General features: G+C 38.5%; 1 protein-coding gene across 2 annotated transcripts in view; it reads left to right on the top strand.

Moving 5' to 3' along the window:
- The window catches only part of LOC150089662 (ADP-ribosylhydrolase ARH3-like), a 162,841-nt gene that overhangs the window by 69,172 nt on the left and 72,345 nt on the right, over positions 1-21,324 (top strand). For both annotated transcript variants that reach the window (XM_090389585.1, XM_090389584.1), the window contains exon 3: positions 7,860-8,073. In XM_090389585.1, the coding sequence (XP_090245711.1) occupies positions 7,860-8,073 (214 nt within the window). The remainder of the gene's footprint in view (positions 1-7,859; positions 8,074-21,324) is intronic.

Raw genomic sequence — 21,324 nt, 5'->3', positions numbered from 1 at the left:
AATGTTGGAATAAGCAAAAGTGTGATTGGCAAATTATCTAGGTGGGGTGCCCTTGAAAAAGTGGCAATAAAACTGGGAGCTCAGAGTGAAGGTTTAAAAGAGATGATCTCAACCTATCAAGAACAAATAACTGATTTATGGAAAATGGCAGTAAATGTTGGATGTGGGCAAATTGGTTTGTGTGTGGGAGATAATTTATAAAGTGACATGGTCAAGAAGCCGGAGACAAGTGTAGTTAGGGAAAATGAACATGATGATAAGGACAAGCAGGAAGGCATACACTGCATAGGGTTATATCATTGTAATTAGAGCAAATAATGATCCTTGACTAAAGAGTAGTAAGAAAGTGCGAGGTGGTGTTGGCAAATTGCAGGTCAATATTTTCCATATAAGTTTATGGTAAATTGATTAATTCGTTGTCGGAGAGAAATACACAGTATTATTGACTTTACTATTATATTCTACCATATAACAAACAAAATTACAAAATACATAATGAGTACACCTAATTCTGTTTTTGCACGAACTTTTTTTACACTAATTTGATTTAACATGAATTTAAAATAAATATTTCATTCTCTTTTTACGCGAGTCATTTTGATTTAACACGATTTCAATGAATTTTTTTTGCCTAAATTTTTAAGAAATTTTTTTTTATTTGTGGCATGTTAGTATCATTTCTATATTGCACCAATAGATTAGTGTGATTATTAGCTATTTATTAGTGTGATAGATTAGCTAGTGCATGCGTTTTGAAATGCATGCTTTTGTTTTCCAATGTGTACGTCTAGGTATCTATGAATTATCAACGTTTTTATTGAATTTGGTGCACATCTACGGTATTCGTGCATTGTATCTTCGAAAGACATTTAGTAGTAAGCTCTATTTCAAAGTGAAAGAATCTTTAGTGAAATTTGTGCACATATAAATTTATTAATTTTGCCCATAGTCAATAAATTGTAAGTTTACAAATTTTTCATACCTTTTTTTTATTAATTATAACTGAGATATTTTTCGGTAGCCCTTATATAATGTTGAATAATTCGCCTATTACCAAAATGAAAAGGAAAGTGATTTCTTTGGAACTTAAAATTCAAATTTTAGATCGTCTTGCAACTGGTCAAGGGGCTACGTCTGTACAAAAGCATTTTGGTGTACATGAAGCTACCGTAAGAACTATTAAGAAAAATGAAGCTGCAATTAGGAAGTCGGTATGTTCTTGAACAAAAGTAAGTGTTAATTCATCATCATATACAAGAGATATTGTCAAGGAAAAAATGGAAAAGGCTCTGTTAATATGGATAGAAGATCAGTCACAAAAAAGAGTACCAGTAGATGGAAATGCCATCAAGCAAACAGCACTAAGAATTTACAGACAGATTAAAGAAAAGGAGCCAAGCACTTCATCTCAGTTAAACAGAAAGTATATGAATTTTCTGCGAGTACAGGTTGGATGACAGGGTTTCTTAAAGGAATGCTCTTCATAATATAAAAATTAAAGGTGAAACTTCATCTGCAGATGAATCGGCCGCTAAAGTATTCCTGCAGGAACTTGCAAAAATTATTGAAGATGGATGATACACTCCTGATCAAGAATGGATGATACACTCCTGATCAATGCAGACGAAACTGGTTTCTTCTGGAAATGAATGCCGAACAGAACGTATGTAGCCAAATCGCAGAAAACTGCTGGTGGTTTTAAGGTAGCTAAGGATCGTGTAACCTTGTTATTTTCCTTGAACGCTTCAGGAGATCGTATGTTGAAACCACTGCTGGTAAATCGAGACGTAAACCCAAGTTCAATGAAAGGTGTAGATATCAATAAACTGCCTGTTCACTGGATGGCAAACAAGAAGGCCTGGGTGACCACTGCTATCTTTACAGAATGGTTCTACAAATGTTTCGTCCCAGAAGTCAGACGTTATATGAATTTGAAAGGTCTTGAATTTAAAGTTATTCTGATTTCTTGACAATGCACCCAGCCATCCTGTTTTGGAACACCCAAACGTACAAATTTTATTTCTGCCACCTAATACTACATCTTTGATACAACCGCTAGACCAAGGTATAATTGCGACAATTAAAACATAATACTATGTAAAACGAACATTCCAACACGTTTTGGACAAACTGAATGATGAAACACTAACAGTCATTGATGTGTGGAAGAAATTCTCAATTAAGGATTATATCAATCAAGTTGGATTAGTGTTAACTGAATTAAAACCACAACTTTAAATGCGTGGTGGAAAGCGGTTTGGCCACAATGTGTAAAAAGCAAAGATTCCATCATCCCTAATATGACCGAATTTCCCAACATCATTACAATGGCACACAAAATTGGTGGAGAAGGATTCGATGATCTATCGTTTGAAGATATTGTTGAATTGTTAACCGACAAAGCCCTAAACGAAGATGAAATATTAGAGGTTGTCCTTGGGACTCCTTATCCAACAGAACGTAGTGATAATGAAGAAAATGATCCTGTTCTAAATGCAGATTTAATAAAAGTAGGTCTGGAACTGGCCAGAAAATCAGGTAATCATTTTGTCAAACATGACCCTAATGAGGAACATGCTGGGAAGTTTCAACTTGAACTGAAGTTGTTGACAGCCTCTTACAGAGAATTATATAACGGCCTAACCAAACATGAACACAACGATTAATAACTGAATTTGTTCGTAAAAACCGGTGAAACATCAGCACCAGAGGAGATTCGTGCTGATTTTGCTCAAGAGATCACAGAAAGAATTTCATTAATAGAGGAAGAAGACAATGTCCACAACATTTCTAGTGATATTCCAGTCGTACGCAAATGTATGTGCCATTTATTATCAGAAAGTGAAAATGAATAAAATCTTGTTATGTGTAAAACATATTTTTTTTTGTTCATGAAGAATTCTTTTCATTTCATATGCATACAAATTTACTTTAATACATTTTCATTACATATTATTACATGTGTATTTTGTTGAAATAAAATAATAAGCTTAAAACGAATATTTTTATGTGTTTTTTTTTAATTATTTTTACTGATTTTTTAGATCCGGAACCAATCTTCTTTTCTTCCATAAATAAATATAGACAAATAAAACGTCCTTCCAACATCTAAGGCTCAATGAAATGTATGTACACCTAATTTTGTTTTTACACGATAGATACGTTCCTGAAAAATACATGTAAAAAAAATTCGTGAAAAAAAGATGTTTTATTTGTCTTTTTTTCACGAATTTTTTTTACACATATTTTTCAGGAACATATCTATCGTGTAAAAACAGAATTAGGTGTACATACATTTCATTGAGCCTTAGATGTTGGAAGGATGTTTTATTTATCTTGTTCTACCCTTTCTCTTCTCCTCTTGGCTTGAATGGGGATGAGGAATTGATCAAGGGTGGACTGTCTGTCCCTCTTTTTCAAGATAGCCTTGAAGTGATGCATAGTAGTGTTGTTAAACAAGTCTGTCATTCTAGTTACAACAGCAGTGTTGGGGTGCCATTTTAAACAAGCAGACTGCACCTTCTCCCAATGGAATAAAATTTCTTTAATGGCAGCTGTTGGCATCAGCCCTTTTTCCCTGTCTTCTTCAAGTGAAATTTCCTTTTCTCTCTCTTTTGCTTCCTGTTCGCTGAGTGTTTTGAGTTCTTCCACGGTTGATTCGTCATCGTGATCCTCCACAAGCTCTTCCACATCAGCCTCATCAACTTCTCCTATGTCGATGTTCTCCACCGTCGAAATGATTTCTCGCATGGCTGCAGTTGCTTCTGATTCTTCAGCAGCTTGGACTGCATTGTTGTCATCCCGAAAAAAGGAAGAAACGAGTTTCTTCCATGATGCACGAAGGGTCCTCTGTGTCACTCCCTCCCAGGCAGTTTTAATAAAGGAAATGGCGCGAAGAATATTGAACTCAGTCTTCCAGAACTCCTTCAGTGTCTTATCAGAAGAATGAGTCACGTCAAAAAGCTGTGAAAACAAAGCCTTGGTGTAAAGTTTTTTTAAAACAGGCAATTACTTCTTGATCCATGGGTTGGATCAGTGATATGGTGTTTGGAGGCAAAAACTGGATTTTGATGAAATCAGTCAATTTCAAGAATGTTTGCCAGGTCTTGGGGGTGGGCACTAGCATTGTCAAGAATCAACAGTGCTTTCAAAAGTAAATTGTTGTCAATGAGGAATTTTTTTACGCTCGGGGCAAACTCCTCAAAAATTCAATCTTTAAAGACTTTCTGGTCTACCCAGGCTTTTGCATTGGATCTCCACATCACTGGCAGTTTGGACTTGATGATTTTCTTCCCAAAGCAGCGAGGATTTTTAGAGTGGTAAACGAGAAGTGGCTTTACTTTAAAGTTTCCGCTTGCATTTGTTGCCAATAACAAGGTAAGCCTATCTTTCATAGGCTTATGTCCTGGGAGCGTCACTTCTTGCATGATGTATGTTCGATTTGGTAAGTGCTTCCAAAATAACCCAGTTTCATCCCCGTTAAAAATTTGCTGCGGCAAGTAGCCTTCCTTCATGATTAAATCTTCAAATTTTTTCACAAACTCTTCTGCAGCCTTTTTATCTGCACTAGCTGCTTCCCCATGTCTGAGAACACTATGGATACCTGTTCTACCTTTGAATCTGTGAAACCACCCACGACTTGCCTTGAATTCATCAGTTTGATCTGAGATACGTCCTGGAATTTTCTTCTGCAATTCAAAAATTAACCTAGCCTTCTCACAGATCATTGCCTGAGTTACTGGATCTCCTTTCATCCATCTTTCTCTAATCCAGGTAAGAAGCAGCTTTTCCATTTCTTCATTGATTAAAGATCTGTTTCTGTCAGAAATTTTTATTGCTCCAGCGAACACCCTAGCACCTATAATCTTGTCTCTTTGTTGCCAAAAAGTTGCCACGGTTGACCTAGGGACGCCATACTCTTGAGCTACATCTGTAATTGTTCTATCTTTCTGCACTTTTTCTATAATTTCTTTCTTCTTTTCTATGCTCAACCAAGTGTGTTTCTTTCCTGAATTATTCCGCTGTTCACTTCCCTTTGGACCCATTATCAAATTTCACTCAAAAAATAAATAACTGTCAAAGCACAAAATTTTTTACTTTATGAGAAATGCAGAATTATCAGCACAAACAACTAGAGCAAACGTGAACTCAGACTACGATTATTAACGAGATAATGTTGTCTCATAACTGAGGAAGAACTGATGGCATACCTGTAGCTATTTTTGAGGGCGGCTAACGTACCTGAACGATTGAGGGATCTATTCCCGCTTTATCTATCATTGGTTAAATGTTACTCTCGCTCTTTATTACCATTGGTTAAAATGTATGAAGCAGCCGTCACTATTTAGTGCTATTTAGTAACGTTAAACGCAGTTATGTAGTCCAGCAAAGAATTCTATCGTTCAATATCATGTAGCGTTTTTGCTGGCCTGCGAAATCCGAATGTCGAATAGCGGTACGTCGAATTGCGAGACTGTTGAATTGTGGTACGTCGAATTGCGAGGCACCACCTGTATATGATATCAAAATTATTTTTTGCATCCAGTTCCTTTGTAACCACATCATAATATCCTATCAAATTTGTCAAACAAGACTTTCCCTTAACAAACCCATTCTGTGTCTGAATTATTGCTGCAGTCTTGTCTAGATGATCCTGCAATGCATCTGTAACCAGTGACTCCATTATTTTACCCGGAACAGAAGTTAAACTAACTTGTCTGTAATTACTTGTGTCACCCTTCGATCCCCCTTTGTGAATTGGGGATACATTTGCACATCTCCAGTCCGTGGGAACCTCCCCTGAGTCCAAGGATGCTCTCATAATTATGGCTAAGGGTTTGCTTAGTTGCTTTGCCACCTCCTTTAGTATAACTGGATAGATCCCATCCACTCCAAGTGCTTTTCTTATGTTTAACTTCAACAATTTCTCCTCCACTTTGCTCTCAGTTATTACAAAATCATTAAGTATCCTGCTACAATTTGATAACCTTTTGGCATTTTCAAACCTTAATAATTCCTCGTGTGAATGTAGATGCAAAATACTCATTCAGTTTGTTTTCTATCTGAGCAGGATATCAACAGTCGAATCATCAATGTCAAGTGGACCAATCAGATTCTTCCCCTTCCTTTTAGAGTTTATATAAGTATGTATACTTATATAAACTCTATACTTATATGGTATACATACTGATGGTATGTATACCCTACATACCATCAGTCACTGCTAAAAATAGCTAAAGAAGCCAAGAAATTCGCTATCTTCACCTTTTTCAGAAGTTCAGCCTCCATCAAGCAGATCATAAAATAACAGTCCAACAACCCCTACAATCATAGAAGTCCAATCTATAAAATAGACTTTAGGTGTGGAGATGTCCACAATGCAGACTAAAAGAGCACATAAAAGATATACAATATGGGAGAATTCTACAGTCCGACACAGCCTTCCATGCTTTCAGTGTGGTGACACTTGGGATTTCAAGAACACGAGAATCCTTTCTACAGATAGTCAGTACAAGAGAAGGAAATTCAAAGAAGCTTTTCTCATAAAAATATTTCGAGCCTCAGCCCTCATTAGAAAACAGGGAGTTGAGTTCAACCAGCAATATTTTCATCTTTTTAAAAAGAACTCTTCCAAGAAGAAGAAATGAGAACCCAGTAAAAGAAAATAGGCCACTTGTCTGGAGGAGTAACCCACATACAGCCACTTCTAGATCACCAGGACCAGCCTGCAAACCAACCCTGATGTCCAGAGTAGGAGAGCAAAGGTCACCTCAGGATTCCACTACACACAACGAGCCCTGGACTAGGATAGAAAACCTGGCACAGTTCTATTGGCTACTGGAATTAATCCCTGACCTATAAATTAACTGCTGGCAAGTGCCTCTTGCCTACATGCACATCGGGTTTCTGGGAGCATCGGCAAGCGGAGTCTGTCAGCAGATAAGAATTTAATCTCTATGTATTTACTTAATTAACTTCTAGTTCTATTGTATCAATAATCTAAACTTAGAATTGTTTATTTGCAAATTGTAATTGTAAAATCATAATATTGGCAGTTGGTGATTATCCCCTTGTATAAGACAATGGTCAGGCCACACTTTGAGCACTGTATACAGGTCTGGAGGCCTCATTTTAAGAAGGATGTAGAACTGCTCGAACGAGTATAGAGAAAGGCAACAAGATTAGTGAATGGAACAAAGGGTTTCTCTTATGAAGAAAGGCTTAAGTTTTGCAAATTACAGTGTCTGGAGACTAGACACCTGCAAGGTGGTCTAATTGAGGTGTATAAGGCCTTGAATGGTTTGAGTATGCTCAGTGCTGATGGGATTCTTCCCCCTTGCTCAAAATAATTGCCTGAGAGGGCATAAATTCAAATTGAGGAAAGACAGTTATAGGATAGATGTGCAGAAGTTTGCCTTTAGCCAGCAGGTGGTTGATTGCTGGAACAAACTTCCATCTGTTGTTGTAGAAGTTGATAGCTTAAATAGATTCAAGGCAGAACTAGACAAACATTTGGAGCGAGTGGAATGGGTGAAATGAGAAGGGGTTTTTTTTGGCTGATTCTGTATAAGCTTGCTTTCTTGCATTGTGTGCCTTTGCTAATGCTAAAAGAGTGCAAGAAAGCAAGTATTTTATTCTTGATAATGATTAATGTTTCATTTTATTAATTGTCTGTCTGATAAAAACTTTCTTGATGTATCATTAGATGCAACTCTTAATTTTAAAATCAATCAAAATTGGATTCTCATTGTTCTTCCCCTGTGCCCTTCAAGTGTTGTGTTTAATGTTGAGTGTTTATTGCTATAAATTAAAATAAAACTTGTGTTTGGTTGATATATTGAGTATTCATATTTATTCAGGTTCACTGTGGAATATTTTAATCAGCCAAAGCGTGGATATGGATATCATGTTACAGATGTATTCAAAGAATTAAAGGCTAGTGAATATCAAGATGTATATAAACCAGCTAGGGAACAATTTGGTGGTTCAGGATCATATGGCAATGGAGCAGCAATGAGAATTGCACCATTGCCACTATTCTGCTATGGTATGTCTGAAGACCAGCTGATTGAGGTCAGTAATTTAGTACATTAATTTTAAATGTATTATGAGGGGAAAAATAGTTATGGTTTTGTAGCAGACATGGAAAGCAAACTTATATAGCATCAGCCAAAAAAAAAAAAAAAACTGATTCACCCATCCTTACCCTCCAAGTATTTGTCTAGTTCCCCCTTGAATTTATTCAACCCATCCACTTCCACAACAATGGATGAAAGCCTGTTCCAACAATCAACCACCCACTGGCTGAAAGCATTCTGCATCTTGCAACCATCATTCCGTAACTTGAATTTATGTCCCCTCATGTGTGTATGTGTAGTCTTAGCAAGTAGAAGAATACCAGCATTCAGCTTACTCAATTCAGCCAAGTCTTTAAACACCTCAGTCAGATCTATCCGCAAGTGCCTAGTCTCCAGAAGCTGCAGTTTACAGAACTGAAGCCTTTCTAGGTAAGAGCACCCTTTTGTCCCTTATCCAACCCGGTCACTCTTCTCTGTACTCATTCCTGCAGATATTCCTAAAGTTCTCTTCACCAATCTGGTTGCCCTTCTCTGCACCCATTCCTGCAAATCTACATCCTTCCCAAAGTGAGGCCTCCAGATCTGTACACAGTACTAAAGATGTAGCCTAATCATAGCCTTATACAAGGGGTATAAGCAATTTGCAGAACTGAAGCTTTCTAGGTAAGAGCACCCTTTTGTTTCCTTCGCTAATCTGATTGCCCTTCTCTGCATTCATTCCTGCAGATCTGCATCCTTCCTAAAGTGAGGCCTCCAGACCTGTATAAGGCCATGTATATGTATATAGCTCATGGGGTTTTGCCAATGAAATACAGAACCTTTGCTAGCAGGGATAAGCAGGTGATTGCCCCTTGTATAAGGCCATGGTTAGGCTACATGTCTGCACTGCTCAAAGATTTTATTGCATGATTGCATAATTACCCACAGGTCTATTTCATTCTCCACTATCCTGAGTGTAGTACCACACAATTGATAAGTTACCCTGGAGCTACTGCTACCCATGTGCAGTACCTTGAATTTGTCAATATTAAACTTCAACTGCCATTTCTCAGTTCATCGACCCAATTTTCCTATATCTTGTTGCAGTAGCTCACCCTGATGACTGTTGTTAATTACCTTGCCAACCTGTGTATCATCTGCAAACTTAGACGTTAAGCCTGATATAACTTCATCAATATCATTGATAAATGTTGAAAACAACAATGGACTCAGTACTGAACCTTGGAGAACTCCACTAATAACATTAGTCCATGAAGAGCAGTGCCCGTTAATAACCACTCTGTCTTCTTCCATTTTACCAAGTCTTTATCCATAGCAGTAACTTGCCCTTAATCCCCCCCCCTCAACGTGGGCACCAGTACGTGGTGAGGGGACTTCCCAGTGATGCTGCTGGACTTCCAGACTAGCATCACTGGGATCCAACGCCCACAGCCTAGGTTCCAGGCTAACATCAATGGAATCTGGCGTGTTTGCCGTGCGCTGCGACCTGTGGAAATTCGGAAAGGGGTATCCTGGTGGTTGAAGGGCCCATCTTCAGTACACCACTTTGGCCCCTGCTTCGACAAGACGGGTGGTCCTGGAAGGCCTGGCTAGGATCAGTCAGCTAGTAGACTTGCCTGCGAGGGTCAACCGTGTTAATGCCATGCCCCTACCCTCATGGTCCGAGGGTCAGGATTCAGGTTGGCGGCGGTGCAGGTATGGTGTCTGGGTAGACCTGGCGTTCCACTCCCGAGCGCATTTGTTGCATGCCGGGTAATGGGTGTCCCTTTGGGCTCCGTGGTGGGTGGGGAGCCCGGACACTGAACCACTTCACAAACTCCATGAATCCTGATAAATTTACTTCTTCAGGGGCCCCAACCCGGTCCTTATCTGCAAACACTAGATTTTTGGTGCTTATATTTGATTGAAAGTTGACCTTTCTATAACACATCCGTCAATTACGTGCGAAGTGCACGAGAGGCTTGAATATCCTACGTGCAATCTCCTCACATTCTTGGGGCGCTGACCGATGTACCCTTTTGTACCTCTATCGTGCACTCATACGATCTAAGTTAGATTACAGGTGCCAGGTATATGCATCCTCTAGACTCAGCGTACTCTGATGGTTGAATCCCATCCACCATCAGGCGATCCGTATTTCCACTGGAGCATTTCGAACTTCGCTTGTCCATAACCTATATGTCGAAGCGAATGAGCCCTCGTTATCACTTCGCAGGAAACAGTTGTCTCTATGGTATGCGTTGAAACTGAAATCCCTGCCAGACCATCCGATGTGGACACCCGTTTTTGAGCCACATTGGGAAAATCTGTACAACGTTCGCCAGACTGCCAGTCAACCATTCGGTATACGTATCCAAAGGCTACTCAATGATTTGAACCTTCTCCACCCTGGCATGCTCGTGTTCCAAACTGCAACTTCTCCCTTAACAATTGGAGAAAGGACAGTACTCCATCCACCATCTACCAGAAGCTCTTTTTAGCACAGCGCTCGAAACATGCTGACTTTTTGCCCATCTACACAGATGGCTCGAGGTCAGAAATGTCTGTTGGATCTGCAGCTGTTTTCCCAGATACCACGGCATCTGAGCAGATCTCCAACGAATGCAGTGTGTTCACTGCAGAGCTGCACGCGGTTGAGCTAGCCTTAGATCATTTACAAACCACCAAGTACAAAAAATATATTATATATACCGATTCTCTGAGTTAATTGCAGGCTTTATCATTGATGAGGTTCAACCCTCATCCTGTCCTGACCCGGATACAGCAGAAGCTGCACTTCCTTGCACAATCTGAATTTGATGTTCATTTCTGCTGGATCCCAGGCCACATTGGGATCCAGGAAATGATATGGCAGACTTTGCAGCCAAATCAGCGAACCTCTTTAACTCGTGCCTGTTAGTCCCCTATACAGACTACAGGCAAGTAATTCGAAAGAAACTAGTATCCCAATGGCAACTCATGGCATGGACAGGCTGCAAACAAGTTATACGAGATTAAGCCTGTAATTGAACATTGGCAGTCTAGTCTGCGCAGGAACTGAAAAGAGGAAGTTGTTCTATCTCGACTCCGCATAGGACATTGTCACTTGACACATTGCTATCTGCTGAGGGCCGACGACCATCCTATGTGTAGAAATTGCGACACCATTTTAACAGTCCGTCATATTTTAATTGAGTGTCTGTCTTTTTATAATGACCGTCATTTATGTTTTAGCCATCTGTCTGAGCTTTATACACTCAGACAGATTTTATCGGACAATGACAACGTGTCAGCTATTTTTAAGTTTTTACAACTTATTAATCTAAATAACTCTATCTAGAATGTTTTTATCGTTTTATGCTTTATGAACATTTTATATCATATACTCTTTTACAATAATATACAAATAATTGTAATATTATAGTTTTATATTTTACATCTTTTTAACTTGTCGCATTATAGCCTTAGACACTAATGTGCCATAAAATCCCAAAACAAAACAAGCCCTTAATGCCACATTGCTCCAGTTTCTACAGCAGTCTGCAACAGTATCACAAGCCTTGATGAAATCGGCGCCTCCGTAGCCAGGTGGGAAGGAGCAGCAGTGCGTAGCACACGCTTCTTGATTAGACCGGGGTTCGAGCCCGTCACCACCAAATACGGAGGATGCGGAAAGGTCATTCAGGGAATGACCACCGCATATCCCGGAGCAATATGGCCTTAGTTGCTAATGCTCCTAAAAACCAAATAACAACAACAACTTGATGAAATCTAAGTATATGATATCAAAATTATTTTTTGCATCTTGTTCCTTGATCACTACGTCATAGTAACCACTTGTCAGATTAGTTAGAAAAGGCCGCCACTTGACAAAACCATGCTGTGATTGCAGTATAATTGCAATCCTGTCGAGATGGTTCTGCATTACTTCTTTAACCAGTGACTCCATTATTTTCCCTGTAACAGATGTGACAAAGTAATAACAGGTCTATAATTACTCATCTTGCCTTTTGATCCCCTTTATGAATTGGGGATATATTTGCACTTCTCCAGTCCATAGGCACCCCCTGAATCCAAGGATGCTCTCATAATTGTGGCTAAGGATTTTCCTACCTCCTTTGCTGCCTCCCTTAATATAATTGGATAGATTCCATCCGCCCCAGGCGCATTTTTTATATCCATCCTCAACAATTTCTCCTCCACTTCCCTTTCAGTTATTACAAAGTCATTTAGCTCATCATGAGAGTTTGATAAACTTCTGGCATCCCCTTCCCTAAAGAATTCCTTATGTGGGAATGTAGATGCAAAATACCTATTCAGTTTGTCCATAACCTGAGCAGGTTCATCAACAGTAAACCCATAGACATCAAGCGGCCCAATGTAATTCAGTCCCTTCCTTCTGCTATTAATATATGCATCGAAATCTGCTGTTTTTCTTTGCATTCTTTGCCAGACACTTCTCATAATCTGCCTTAGCTTACCTAACCTCCTTTGTGTCTTGATTACAGACTAATTTATATCTACTATAGATTTCTGTATCACCTGATAATTTATGTGCATCCCATTCACTTATCTTCTCTCCCACTTGCCCAATATTTCAACTGACATCCTAAGCCTTGGCTAGATTGTGTGTTTCAGAAAGATCTGAAAACATTTCACAAGTTGCACATTTTTTTTAGGCTGTGATGCATTGGAGAATCGCTCCCTTCGGTTCTCTCCCGAGCCACAGCACTCCTAATTCTTTATTCCCGTTGCTTTGCAGCATTACTTATTTAACTAGTGACTCCATTATTTTCCCTGGAACAGATGTGACAGAGTAATAACAGGTCTATAATTACTCACATTGCCTTTTGATCCCCTTTATGAATTAAGGATATATTTGCATTTCTCCTGTCCATGCCAAGGAAGCACCATGGCCACATGGTGCAAGGAAGCATATGGCTTATGCTGCACCAGCCAAAAAACAAAACAAAACAAATAATAATACAGGAATACCTCACATAGCGCAGTTAATTTGTGCCAAAAAAAATACCGCGCTATGCGAAACCGTGCTGATTGAGGTATTATTAGTATGTATTTTAATGTAATGCGTTCTGACAATTTAATTATATGGGTCGAGTTGCAAAAATATATAGGTGTTTGTTTACTATAAATTGATGCACACGAAGTTCTTGCAAAAAAAAGAAACAAAAATGATAAAAATTAAAATTATTAGTAAGTACAGTAGAAATAATTTTTATTGCAGTATGTACATACCAAAAGAATATAAGTGAAGTGTGTACTGTAAAAAGGTGTAACGTTTTTAAAAAATAATCTTTAATAAAAATACACAGCGAAAAATATTTGTACAGCTTACGCACAATCAATGACCTCACTGCTTGGAATTTAGGGTATTTACTAATGTATGTATGCTAGCAGAGTCCGTATATAATTGGAGTTTCGACAACAGTCAGAATGGCCTTGAATCCATAACGCATTGGCTTACGTGCTGGCATTATAATACATACATACATATCAAATGTATTGGTGCGTAACGCAATTAATTTTTTTTCAATTTGTAAACCACGCTATAGCGAAACCCGCGCTGTTCGAAACTGTGCTATGCGAGGTATTCCTATAAAATAAAATAATAATAAGAAGAATTAATAAGAGACAAGAAAATAGACAACCTATGCATTTCCGTTCTCCCATAGGTAATTATTCAGCTGACCTTTGAATTTCCCCAAACTGTCAGCCTCTACCACCCATGTAGGTAATTTATTCCAGTAATTTATAACTTGCTGGCTAAAATAAAACTTCCTGCAGTCCAGTTTAAACATCTCCCTCCCTTAACTTGAAATTATGACCCCTAGTTCTAGAATCATTTATAACTGTGAAAATTTTGCCCTCATACATTTTACTTATGCCTCTCAGAGCCTTAAACACCTCAATAAAGTCTCCTCTAAGGTGCCTAGTTTCCAAGCTCTGCAACTCACATATTTGAAGCCTTTCCTCATATGGATGCCCTTTTGCCAATCTCACCAGGTGAGTTACTGTCTTTGGACCCTTTCAAGAAGCACAATGTCTTTCTTTAGGTGCGGTCTCCATACTTGAACACAGTATTCCAAGTGTGGTCTAACAATAGCCTTATATAATGGGATTATGACGTCCTTATCTCTACTAGCAAGAGTTCGATAAATCATCAATAGAACACCATTGACCTTTCTTGCAGCCAGTTTACAATGCTCGAGGAATTTCATGTCTGACCGTATCGTAGCACCCAAGTCCCTTTCCTCCACTACTGGCTTTAGTTCAATTGCATCAAGCCAAGTGTATAAGTTATTTTGGGGTTACTGTTCCCCAGGTGCAATACCTAACACTTTGCTGGATTAAAGCATAGCTGCCATTTTTCTGACAATCCTTGAACTCTATCTAGGTCACTCTGAAGAAGCTCTGCTTGATGGTGATCATTTACTACTCTACTAATCTTTACATCATCTGCAAATTTAGACATCATGCTCTCTATCACTTCATCGTTGTCATTTATGAAAATCAAAAACAACAGTGGTCCTAATACTGATCCTTGGGGAATCTCACTTCTTACATCAACCCAATCTGAGGAATAACCATTTATCACAACCCTCTACTCCCTACCCTGAAGCCTTCCAGTCATCCATCTAAGGATTTTTTCCTGTGATTCCAACCTTTTCCAGCTTATATAGTAACCACTCATGTGGGACTGAGTCAAATGCTTTGCTGAAATCTAAATAAACTGTCAAAATTATTCCCTAGGTCCAGCTCTTGAGTGACCCTGTCAAAATAGCTAACCAGATTAGTTAAACACAATTTTCCCTTTACAAAACCATGCTAAGTATCCTTCAGAATTCCATTTACATATAAACGACCCTGAATTCCACCCTTGATCATTGTCTCCGTGATTTTCCCTACTACTACTACTGTAGTTAGACTGACCGGCTGGTAATTTCCCACTTTACTCTTAGAACTGCCCTTATGTATTGGATATACATTGGCACTTTTCCAATTCAACAGAATCACTCCTGAGTCCAGTGATGCTCTCATAATTAGCCTCAATGGTTCAATGCACTCACTTTCCACCTCCCTAAGATTATAGGGTATGTGCCATCAACCCCAGGAGCCTTACTGGCCGGCCTATAGGCTCAAGTTTTTTCATTAAATAAACATATGAAATCTAAACATCATTAATAACATTTTTTTCAACTTCAGTCCCATTATTTCTCATAGACACAAAGGGTTTTTCTTCTTTAAATATCAAGGCAAAGTAACTGTTGAGTTCATCTGCAATTTCAGCTGGGGTATCTAATACTAACCGACATCCATGACATAAGGGTCTGATATGGTTTGACCTTCTCTTCTTTGCATTTATATATGTGAACGATTCCTCTCTCCTTGCCAGCAATCTTCTCTGCCACTAGAGCAGTCTGGGGCATGACCTGTTAGTTTAACTTCTGTTCCGGGAAAAATAATGGAGTCACTGGTTAAAGAGGTGATACAGGATCACCTAGACAAGGCAGCAGTAATAGATCAGACACAGCATGGGTTTGTTAAGGGGATGTCTTGTCTGACCAATTTGATTGAATACTACGATGTGGTCACAAAGGAACTGGATGCAAAAAATAATTTTGATATCATATACTTGGATTTCGGGAAAGCTTTTTGATACTGTTGCACATGGAAGACTGCTGTACAAATTAGAGTGGTATGGCATTAAGGACAAGTTACTGCAATGGATAAAGGGATGGTTGAATGGGACGGCAGAGAGTGGTAATAAATGGATACTGCTCTACATGTACTAATGTTATTAGTGGAGTCCCCCAGAGTTCGGTACTGGGCCCATTATTATTTTGTGTATTTATCAATGATATCGATGCTCTACATGGACTAATGTTATTAGTGAAGTCCCGCAGAGTTCGGTGCTGGGCCCATTGTTGTTTTGTGTATTTATCAATGATATCGATGAAGGTAAATCAGGCTTAATGTCCACGTTTGCAGATGATACAAAGGTTGGCAGGTTTGTTAATGACAGTAAAGACAGTATGCTACTGCAACAGGATCTAGAAAAGTTAGGCAGATGGGCTGTGAAGTGGCAACTGAAGTTTAACATCGACAAATGCAAAGTACTCCATATGGGTAGCAGTAACCCAAGAGAAATGTACCAAATTTGTGGTACTATACTCAGAGAGAGGTGGAGAATGAAAAAGACCTTGGGGGTAATTGTGTGGTCAGATATGAAGTTCTCTGAGCAGTGCAGATGGGTGCCAGAGCAGGTAATGGAGTTTTGTCAATGATATATAGGAATTTTGCTAGCAGAGACAAGGAGGTGATTATCCCTTTGTATAAGGCAATGGTCAGGCTACACCTTAAGTACTGTTTACAGGTCTGGAGGCCTCATTTTAGGAAGGATTTCGAGTTGCTAGAACGAGTACAGAGAAGGGCAACAAGATTGGTGAGAGGAACCAAGCGGTGTGCTTACAAAGAAAGGCTTAAGTTCTGCAAGTTGCAGCATCTGGAGACTAGGCACCTGCGAGGTGATCTGATCGAGGTGTATAAGGCCTTGAATGGTTTGAGCAGGCCGAATGCTGATGGGATACTTCCACTTACTCAGATTAAGAACTTGAGGAGGCATAGATTCAAATTGAGGAAAGACAGTTGTAGAATCGGTGTGCGGAAGTTTTCCTTTAGCCAGCAGTTAGTTGATTGCTGGAACAGACTTCCATCTGTTGTTATGGAAGTTGATAGCTTAAATAAATTTAAGGCTGAACTAAACTAGACAAACATTTGGTGTTGACCGGATGGGTGAAATGGGAAAGGGGTTTTTTTTTTTTTTTTTGACTGATGCCATATAAGCTTGCTTTCTTGCATCATATGTCTCAACTAATGCTATTGCTAATGATTTACATTTAAATACAATTTAATTGATTAACAATTAAAATTAATAAATTTAATAGATTAATTGACAATATTACACCAAGCTAATAGATTCCTAAATGCAGTGATAAAATTCTGCCATTTAATTTTGCCTTATACCTTATGCTTAAGCTCAATATATCAACCCTGGGGGCTCACATCCGGTGAGTATGGGCTTGGCACACCCAGGGTCCTGAGCTGGATATCATCATTCTTCTGTTTCTTGGTGATTCCCTTCTACTTCTCTCTCTCTCTTGGTAATTCAGAATTTTTTTTTTTTTTTTTTGACTGGTGCTGTTGTTATTTGGTTTTTTAGGAGCATTAGCAACTAAGGCCGTATTGCTCCGGGGATATGCAGTGGTCATTTCCTGACCTTTTCGCATTCTCCGTATTTGGTGGTCATGGGTTTGAACCCTGGTCTAATCAAGAAGCGTGTGCTACGCACTGGTGCTCCTGCCCTCCTTGCTATGGAGGCGCCTTGCCTGGTGCACCATATGGCTAATAATAATAATATACGTTATGCTATACCATAACAATCGCAATGTTAAATTGGTTATATCTTTGCTGAAAAATTCCTACTTATCTAAACACAAAAAAGATATTTGCCTGACAGGTGATTAGAACATTCAAGCCAATTATTTATCACAACTAAAATCGTACTATTCCTCTGCACTACTTGTTATGTGCTACAATATTTGCAGCGAAACACTGGTACAATAGTAGTACGAGTAGTAGTACATAACAAGTAATGCAGAGGAATAGTAAAGTTTTAGTAGTACATAACACAATTTAATATGTTAATTAATCAAAAAGATGGTAAAAATTTCCAAAATACTTATCCGTTTCCATGAGCATAAAATTCTGCATCCTGGCACTTATAATCTCCAAGTAGTTTAGTAATGTAATAGTAATAACTGGGGGGGGGGGGGAACAAATTGTTTAAATACTTTTTATTTAGCTGCATTTTCCAAGATAAGATTACCTTTCTTTTTTTATATATTTTTTTCTTTTTTATATAAATATAAAAAGAAGTGTGTAATTTAAGGAAATCGATTATAATTTTATCATAACTTTCTTTTTTTCTATTCTAATTTAACTTTCTTCTCCTTATGGGCTTTTTCCATGCCACGATGAGTACTGGCATTGGGTAGTTATGTCCAGCTATTAATATTGTTCAAGGAACAACAACAACTATCCTGCAAGTGTTCAGGATTGTGGCCTTCCTTGTTGGTGTTCTCTGTGAGGCCTATTGCTGCTAGGTTCTTATGTAGACTGTTTGGCACCATGTGGACACCATATTTTCTATATGCATCATCTCTGACTTTCTAAGTAAGGTCTGTGTACTTTCTGAACTTTTTCTTTTAGGTTGTCTGGAGGTTTCTTGTGTTGGGTACCGTTATGTCAATCAGGTAGGTAGTTTTTTCCTTCTTGTCAGTGAGGGCTATGTCAAGTCTGTTGTGTGGGATAATCTTGTCTATTCTTATAGCATGGTCCCAGTACAGCTTGGGTAGGGGTCTCTGGTATGGCCTGAGGTTCATACTTGTAATATGGTATACTTTCTTTGGTCAACTAGTATTTCTTTGCTAGCTCCTGATCTATTATTGAGTCCATCACCCTGCATCCCATGATGATGTGCTCAATATTTTTTTGGGCAAAGTGGCATCATTGATGTGTTGTTCTGCCACTTTAGGGTCCTTTGTGATGTATTTTCTGTAGTTTTACTGGTGTTGATTATTTGGTTTTGGATAGTGAGCATGAATGCATTGGCCTCAGGAAAGAGTGGTCTGCTGTTGAGCCATGCATTGGAAGCATGGCCCAACAGCTTCTTATCTATGTAGTCTTGATGGAAGTTATTGTAGTGCACTGCCATGAAGTGTCTTTGCCTGTCTTTGTTTCTTGTGGTCTGCTGACGAGGCTAGTAGGAGCCAGACATGTTCAAAGTAGCTGTCGACTTTTTTATTTATTGAATTGAAATTATTATTTTTGTGTAACTTTTGATTTAAATTTAGGAGTATAATATTTTTTGTGATTTTATGATTACTTTGGTGCATTTATTCTTTACTCGGCCTTGTAATTGCATAGAAAACCACAGTAAATTTCTGCCGGCATTGAATTGAGAGTAGCACTCGAATCTGCCGCCATTGTTTTCATATCGATATAGCAGATACTCGAAGTTTCTATGTAACATTTAGCACTGTAATCAGTATCAGCAGAGGATTATAAACTATAAATTATAGGACTATGTACGTGTTTTAATTATTTTACTTGTCACGTAGATCGTAACGTGAAACAGTAATATTCATAGAGATTTTAGAATTGGTGATTTGGCACAGATAGCTAGTGTGAGAGTTCGATCCATGTGGGTGGCATTAGATAGTTAAATTTATTATCTGTTATAACTACTTCATCATCAACCATTTTCAATCCACTGCAGGATGAAGGCCTCTCCAGCAACTTTCCAGTTCCTTCTGTTTTGTGCAATGGCCATCCATTTACTACCCACAAACTCATGAATCTCATCTGTTCATCTCCATTGTTGTCTTCCAGGTTTTCTCTTAGCTCCTCTTGAGTACCATTCTGTTATTTTCTTAGTCCTTCTGTCATCATATCTTTCAGCTATGTGTCCTGTCCAAGACCATTTTAGTTCTTTAGTTTTGATAAGAATGTCCTCTACTTGAGTTTGGAACGAAATGGAACGAATTATATTGGGAATCAGACTGTTAGATAAGAAGACTGATTCCCAATATAATTCGTTCCATTCTTCGCTGTGTAGTTCTCAGCTTCTCTTCCATTCTTTTGGTGAGTGCCCAAGTTTCACTTCCATAAGTCATGGTGGGGAGTATACATTGGTTCATTATTTTACGTTTCAGACAAACTGGGATATTGCTCTTCAGTATGTGACTATATTTCCTAAATGCTATTCATCCAAAATTTCTTCTTCTCTTGACTTCCAGCCATTTATCATTATTACAGCTAATAACTTGTCCCAGATAAGTATATGACTCCACCTTTTTAATTACTGCACCTTCAATCATTATGTCCCTTTCTGTGGCATATGTGTTCATCATTACTTTTGTTTTAGCCATATTCATCTTTAGTCCAAAATCCTTACTAACTGTGCATAACTGATTAAGATTTTCCTCTAATTCTTTGGGATCGTGGCTTATGACCACAATATCATCTGCAAATCGTAAATGGTTTAGGTACTCTCCGTTCACATTGACTCCTTTCTGCGACCAGTCTGATCTTCTGAAAGCTTCCTCAAGGGCAGCAGTAAACAGCTTCGGAGATATTGTGTCTCCTTGTCGAACTCCTTTCTCGATTTTAAATTTCCTACTGTCTTTGTCTAGTCTAATAAAGGAGGTAGCACTCTCATATATTTTCTTCAAAATTATAATATATTGGGTATCTATGCCTTTGAAATATCCAGCACTTTCCTTTTCCCTCAGTTAGCCCTCATGATTTGATTGATCTCCATGCATCCATAACTGATCTGTTTTTATAAAACTTGGCTTTTAATTGTTGCACTGTATTGCAGTGTGACACTTGGATGTCAGGGAATTTTTTCGCAGACTTCTGTTTGACTTCTTCTGTATATTTACCTGCGTTAAAAAGTACCTGTTTTACCAAAAACACTTGTGCCTTAAGTGATAACCTCACTTTCACGTTAACAGTTGTAATATGACTAAACTTGATTTCATTAAAGGAATAATGGACTGAAACTGCCTGAGAATGAAAAAAGGGGTGTGCGGAGGGGGGGGGGGAATATCTCTGTCAAAAGTCACTTAGACCAGTTGTTGTAACATTAACATTAAGAATGAGGCAATTTTATCTTTTCAGGTATAGGTGCACAGTGATTTTTCGATTTCCCTGTAGTAACCGAAAAAACAATCACACCATGCAGTTTTAGTTGCCCATGTGCCATAAAAATCAGAGCCAAACCAAATCCCCATGCACTTGGTATCAGTACCTGTCATGTGGCAGAAAAAAATCCCATAAGGGAGAAAAAGTTATAATAATAATAAATTAGAATGTCTTATAACGGGACATTTTAAGTTTCCAGATATTGACTGGAACTTGTGAGTTTGGTCACTCACGCAGTAGCAAGACTTTTCTGGATTTATTGGATGTCTGTTTTCTACACCAGCATGTTAGACAGGCAATGAGAGAAAGCAATACCCTTGATATATTTATTAAAAGTAACTGTTCATGTATTAAGAAGCTGCAGGTGAAAAACCACTAGGTGGCAGTGAATATGCTGTATTAATATGAGATTTCCTTAAAGATGTAAGTACTGTCAAGGGTAAAGGGAAGGGAGCCTTTGCTTTCATAAAGGGGACTA

Source organism: Mastigoproctus giganteus, chromosome 2 (genome assembly GCF_048544385.1).
Source record: "Mastigoproctus giganteus isolate SK-2022 chromosome 2, ASM4854438v1, whole genome shotgun sequence".
Classification (NCBI taxonomy): domain Eukaryota; kingdom Metazoa; phylum Arthropoda; class Arachnida; order Uropygi; family Thelyphonidae; genus Mastigoproctus; species Mastigoproctus giganteus.
This window is presented reverse-complemented; position numbering and strand designations above follow the sequence as displayed.